General features: G+C 23.3%; 2 protein-coding genes across 2 annotated transcripts; both read left to right on the top strand.

The window, feature by feature from the left end:
- Nucleotides 1–1,045: 1,045 nt before the first annotated feature.
- On the top strand, nt 1,046–3,869 carry DICPUDRAFT_98991 (uncharacterized protein; the record flags this gene model as incomplete). Its single annotated transcript, XM_003291340.1, has 3 exons — nt 1,046–1,064; nt 1,103–3,372; nt 3,448–3,869. 3 exons carry the CDS (start codon nt 1,046–1,048, stop codon nt 3,631–3,633), a joined length of 2,475 nt encoding a protein of 824 aa, XP_003291388.1. The 3' UTR covers nt 3,634–3,869.
- A 179-nt stretch (nt 3,870–4,048) lies between these two features.
- DICPUDRAFT_82056 (uncharacterized protein) lies at nt 4,049–7,088 on the top strand (the record flags this gene model as incomplete). Its single annotated transcript, XM_003291339.1, has 2 exons — nt 4,049–4,054; nt 4,137–7,088. The coding sequence occupies 2 exons, from the start codon at nt 4,049–4,051 to the stop codon at nt 7,086–7,088; spliced, it is 2,958 nt and encodes a 985-aa protein (XP_003291387.1).
- Nucleotides 7,089–7,109: the final 21 nt, after the last annotated feature.

The raw sequence follows: 7,109 nt of genomic DNA, 5'->3' as shown, positions 1-7,109 counted from the left end.
TTAAAAATTTTAATTTTTATTTTTTAAAATTATTAAATTTTTTAATTATTCTTTTTTAAATTAATATTTTTTTGGTTAATTTATTTTTTAAAAAAGAGGCCCCTTTTTTCGAATTTTTTTTAAAAAAAGGTTATTAAAAATTATGAGGGTAAAAAAAAACAAATTTTCCTTTTTTTTCCAATGCCCAATTTAAAAATAAATATTAGGGGGGAAATTTTTATTATTTACCTTTATTATTATTTTAATGGGGGGAGAAACCACAATAAAAAAAATTAAAAAATTAAATTTCTTTTTTTTTGTTAGGAAAAAAAAAAAAAAAAAAAAAAAAAAAAAAGTATGCGAGATATTAAAATAGATATTATTGTTTGTAATTAATTATATATATAAAAAAGAAAATAAAAAAATAAAGTTTTATTTTAAAATAATAATAAAATAAATAAATATAATAAAAAAGAATTTAAATATTTTTAAGGAAACAGATATAACAAATTAAATTTCATTGATGTGTGTGATTTTGTTGAATGTGTGGTATTTTTTTTTAAAATAATATAAATTTGTAAAAAAAAATATAATATATATAATAGGAAACAAAAATTATAAATTATTATAATAATTTTAAAAGTTTTTAATTATTATACAAATAATAACAATATTACATAAAAAATAAAATAAAAACAAAATTATTTTTATTTTTTATTTTTTTTATTTCCATTTTTAATAAAATTAAAAATTCTTTTCATTTTAAATCCTAATTTGACATAACCAAATAAATTTAAAAAAAATTAATTAAAAAAAATTAATTAAAAAAAATTAACTGAATTTAAAAATTAAATTAAAATGTTTAAAAAATAAAAAGGAAACCCTGTTGTAATTTACCATCAATTAATTATATATATATATTTAGTTTTTAAAACATATATACTTATAATGTGTTAAAATTTTTTTTTCAAATAATTTTTTTTTTTTTTTTTTTTTTTAATTTTAATTTTTTTATTTTTTAACATTTACAATATCATTATTCAAAATTTTTTTTTAATTAAAAAAGATGATTGTTAATGATTTAAGTCATTATATAAAGAGTTAGAGGTTTTAAAGAAAAAAGGAAATGATGATTTTAATCTAAATAGTAATAATAATAGTAATAACAATAGTAATAACAATAATAATAACAATAATAATAGCAATAGTAATAACAATAATAATAACAATAGTAATAATAATAACAATAATAATAACAATAAAAGTAATAATAATAATAATAATAATAATAATAATAATAATAATAATATCAATATTAATGATTGTGATAGTATTTATAGTAATAATAATAGCACATTAAATAGAAGATCGGTAACATATTATTCATTAGCAATTCAATGTTTTAATAATAATTATTTTAAATTAATAAAAGAAAATAATAATCATGATAATAGTGAAATCATAAAGCAAATTAAAAAACTTATATCAATAATTTATTCAAATTTATCCCTAGTTTATATAAACGGGTGTTTTGTAGATAAGGCATTGGATTCAATAGAGAAGAGTATAGAATATGATAAAGAAAATGCAAAGGCACATTACAGAAAAGCATTGTGTCTCAGATATATGTGTCGTTTTAAAGAATCGTTAGAAGCATTAGATAATTCATTAAAAACATCAACGTGCAGGAAAGATGAAGGATTAAAGAAATTAATAGACAACGAAAAAGATGAAGTGGTTAGTAAATTAGAAAGATTAAAGGTAGAAGAGAAAAGTTTTAAAGAGAAAATTATAAGAGACAAGGAGGAGCTTGGATTATTTCCGATGGTATCGATTGAATGGCAAGAAGGTAAAGGTAGATGTGTAATTGCAAATAATAATATTGAAAAGGGTAGTTTGGTTCTTAGGGTTTCACCGTATACAGCCTCAATTGAGGATATTCATTTACATAAATATTGTGGTTCTTGTTTCAACAAAATTATAAACAAAGAGGATAGGCAGAAATATAAATGTAAAGAATGTAAAAAGTTTTTGTTTTGTGAGGAATGCTCAACTGATCCCGTAGCTATTCAATATCACCATGAAGAATGTCCAATTTATCAATATTTTAATAGATATCACCCAGATAGTAATGAAACTAGGGATATAAGGTTGATGTCAAGGGTTTTATTAAATGCTTTAAAAGAAAAAAAAATCAATAATAAAAATAACAATAATACAAATAAAAAAGATAATAATAATGATAATAATGATAATAATGATAATAATGATAATAATGATAATAGTGATAATAATGATAATAGTGATAGTGATAGTGATGGTGATAGTGATAATGATAGTGATAGTGACGGTGATAATAATAGAAATAATAAAAAATTTAAATCTTCAAAATTAAATATAGCAAAGGTTACTTTGTCAGAATATTCAAAAAATAATATACCAATCAAGTGGAGAAAAGAACCTTTTTTATTTGGCACCTATAATGATATTATAAATTTATCGTGTTCAAATGATGGAAAGATTGATAAAGAATTAAGAGAGAAGTTCAATAGAGGTGTTACAACATTAATGAACCTGTTTGAAGATATCTATGGTATAGATTTTTTAGGTGACTCATTCACTCGCGAAGAAATATATGAAATATATACAATCTTTCTCAGTAATGGTCATACAGTCTCAAATATATTTGGTAAAGGATATGGCCATGGATTTTATCCATTGGGCTGCTATTTTAATCATTCTTGCGTTCCTAATGTAACATGGTATGTTGATGATAATGGTATGTTGGCATTCAGAGCAACAAGAACTATTAGTCAAGGTGAGGAGCTATTTTTAACGTATTATGACATGTTTTCAACTTTGGATGATCGTAGACCACATCTTTTAGATCAATATAGATTCTTTTGTCAATGTCCACAATGCGAATTCCAATCAAAGCTTAGCGGTCTTACTTGTAATCAGTGTAGAGAGCCTCTGGAAGAGAAACACCTCTACTTTGAACTTCCACTCAGTAACGATGACAACGGTTATAGATTTACATGCTCAGAAGGTCATAAAACTTTTTACCCACCAGAAAAGGGTCAAGAAGGCCAAGATGCAATCATTAATGGTGATTTAAGAACATACGAGTTTGTAAATTTACTTTTGCGCACAAATTCATTCTTGGATGAATGTAGAGATGCTTTGGGTAGTTCCTCAATTCCAATTAGTTTTATAACACCAGAGATCATAGGGCAAACACTCAACCAACGTATAGCCAATTCTTTCAACATTGGTGGTATATTGGTTAAATATTTGAAAGAAAATATACCACCTCATCAAATTTACCACGAGGTTTTAGAAAAATTACAAACAGCAATTAAAGATAATCCATTAAATTTAACTCTTGAAGAGGTAACTATATATTTTTATTTTATATATTTTTTTATTTATTTTTATTAATCAATTTTTATTTTTTTTTTAATATAGTTTTCTCCAACATCAATTTGTGATTTAAATTTAAAGTTATTTAGATCAATTAGAAAAAACAACCCAGAGGATGAAAGATTAGAAAAAATCAAAGATAAAATCATAAGCATTTTAAAAATAATTAATGGTTACCCAAATAATTTATCATCCAAAATTATAGATAATCAGCTAAATAAAATAAAATAAAATTCAAGTAATTTTATTTGTTTTCATTTTTAATAATTTTTTTTTTTTTTATATTTAATTATTTAAATAAATAGAAGAATATGGTGTAAGGTATAATCCAAATAAAGAATAAGAAATAGAATAAAGTTCGAAGATTGTTTCGATTAAAGTATGGCTATATAAAAAAGACTTAATTTAAAAAACTATAGAGTAATAAACAATTTTGAGATCGCTATGATCCATTAAAAAATCCCACTAATCTGCATATATTATTTTTTAGATATGAAAATCGGTAGTATTTTGGCTTTTTTTCAATTTTTTTTTATTTTTTTTATTTTTATTTTTTTATTTTTTTTTATAATTTATTTTTTATTTTTTTCATATAAAGATTTATTTTATAAATTTAAACATTTAAAGAAGATTTCACATTTCATAAATGACTGTAGGTATTTGTTTTATTTATTTTTATTTTAATTTTTTCTAATATTAAATTTTATTAATTGAAAATAGATATTTAAATAAAGATGTTCGCAAACTACAACAAAAAATTAATAAAATTAGAAGAGTTATTAAAAGATGCTGCATTAGAAAAAGAAGTTAATAAAAAATTAAATTATAATTTTCAAAAAATAGAAAATCAAAATATAATGGTTTCGATAAAGGATTTTGGGTATTTATCTTTCCCATGCAGTATTTCACAAACTAGAGAGTTAATCGATAAACATGTAATTAATAATAAAGATATTTCCAATAACATATCGAATAGTAGCCACAGTAATAATAGTTCACTTTGCCCTATGAAGATTTCAAACATTTTGAATAATGATAATGATAATGATAATAATGATAATAACTGTAATAATATAATAAATAATAGTAATAATGAAAGCAATGTATGGAAAATTTATCCAGATTTAGTCAGTATAGAAAGTAAATCATGGTCATCAACATTAGAGATGATACTGAATGATAGTAAAAAAAAACTAGATATGTCAGAAGATAAAATTGTTTTACAATTAAATAAAATGTTAATTTTTTATAATGGTGGTTCTGAAATACAGTCTCGACGGGAGATAGAGGAAGAGAAAGATAGTTCTAATATTGTGGGAACGTTATTAGTTATTTTACAAAGTTATAATCAGGGAGGTCAATTAATAATTAAACATGGTGATCAATTTGAATCAATAGATTTAGGTAGCCCAAAAATATCAAGTATTCAGTATGCAGTATTCGGAAATGACTATAGTTTTGAAGTTAAACCAACACCAATGTCCCATAGATTTTGTTTGGTTTATAATTTAGTTAAAACTGGTAAAAGATATTTATCAAGAGATGGTCAATTAAAAAACAATTCGACACCACTAAAAGAAAATAGAAATAGGGAGCTTGAAAAGGAAATGAATGCTCAATTAGAGGAAAATGGAAAATTAGCTTATGTGTTATCTCGTAAATATAATAGTTTCAAAAATTTTAATGATGAGGATAAAAAGGTTTTAGATAGGATACTGTCAATTGAAAAGAGTTGTAATTTGTTAGTTCTCCTTGCCAAACTTTGTGTTATCGAAACCAATGAGATCAGAATATCATCATTACACAAGTTTTTAGATCAAAAAAATAACGAATTAGATATAGAACCAGTAAATATAAAATTAAAAAAAGAAGTTTTACCTCAAAATTCAATTAAAGAGGTTTTTAGTATTTCAAATAAAGGTTATGTAGCATCAGTATTGGTTATTATCAAAAAAAACACAAGTGGAAAGAATAAGCCAATTATACTAGGCTCATATAGTTTTGAAGTGTTCCCAAGTGCCTTTGACAAATTACTTCGTCTGGATCGTAAAAATAATATCGAAACTGATACCGATGAAAATTTAGAACTATTGGATCATTATCATTACCAAAGCCCAAATTATATCCCGACATTAATACAAAACCCAATAATTACAAATTTAGTACACAAATACCTTCCATCAAAAGATAGTAGAATAAAAAGATTATTATTTCAAAGGGTTGGAGAAGATTCAAAACTTTTTCTTAATAATTTAAAAAAGCTTAAACCATATTACACAGCAAATCAATTTTTAAACACCCTCAATGATATATTTTCAAAGTTACCTGAAGATTTTTTACAAAAAATTGAAATAATCCTCAACACAATCGACCAAAAAGAAATTGTATATATTTTTAAAAATAACCCAGTTCAATTAGTAAATTATTTAGAAGAAATTTTGAGTAGTTTAGACAAAGACGAATTATTCGAAATATTTAAGAGTAGACCAAAAGAATTTATTCAGAATATTGGCCCGATACTCAAAAAAACTAGGTTCAATAAAAACCAAATCATGACAATTTTTAATAGTGAAACGTCCAACTATAATCCTGGCGAAATGTTTAATATAATAAACCAAAATCGAGCCCAAAGTCCAATATTTAATGACGAATTTATTATACATTATATCAAACTAAATCAAAGTTTTTTCCTCCCCACTTTGAAGAATAATACAAAGGATATTAAGAATTATATAGAGCCAATATTAGATATTTTTCCAGATTTTATTAATAGCTACAAAGAAACAATAGATAATTTAATTGATAAACACACATTAAGCATAGATATAATAAACCCAAAACCATTAAACGCATCATATTATAAATTGTTATTAGCATACTGCAGTATTCTTGGGAGGTATAACAATCAATTAAAAGAATTAAAAATCAAACTACAATTGTCATTCTCAAAATTGCTTTGTGATCCAATGGAAGAAATGGTAGTGCACATCACCACTTCATCCCCTTTGAAAGAAATTTGGGATTTTATATACTCTAATGGTAATCAATATCTGGTAGAAAGCTACTGTCAAGGCATTCAACTTAAATTTTTTAATAAATTAATTCAAGTTTTTAGAATTGAGGATTCAATCGATTCTTCTGAAGTATTTGAAAAGTTAGTCGCTTTTATTCAAAGTTCCTTCAACTCTAATAAAATACCAGAGTTTATTAAAAACATAAAATTTTTCAACTTTAGAGCATTTATTGGGTTTTTAGAAGTGGTAATGAATCTATATATAAGGATGAAGATAAAATCTTATTCAATTAATATTAAATTCACATGCACACACAGACTGTGCAACTCTTGTCCCGAATTAAACAATTTTTTTAAATGTAATTGGAAAAGAAGCTATCAATGGTGCGATCTTGGTGTCAATAGCGAAATTAAAACAAGAGAGCTTTTGTTATTCCTCAAGGTACATTCGAATCTTTTACGTTTTGAAGAACTCAAAAGCAAACACAACAAAAAATGCTTTTTAATCGAAAAAGAAGAAACTTGTTTTTCAAAATTGGTGACACCATTTGCAGATCCAAAATATAGTAATAATTTATCAATATTACTTAAAATATCAAAAATATGTGCTCCAGATTATTTTATAGGCGATCGAATTAAAAATATAGAAAATGTTTTACTATTAAATAAATAAAATGTATAGTTTTTTATTTTT

The sequence above is a fragment of the Dictyostelium purpureum genome (assembly GCF_000190715.1).
Source record: "Dictyostelium purpureum unplaced genomic scaffold DICPUscaffold_273, whole genome shotgun sequence".
NCBI lineage: Eukaryota > Evosea > Eumycetozoa > Dictyosteliales > Dictyosteliaceae > Dictyostelium > Dictyostelium purpureum.
Note: the sequence above shows the minus strand (reverse complement) of the source record. Positions and strands in the feature narration are given on the sequence as shown.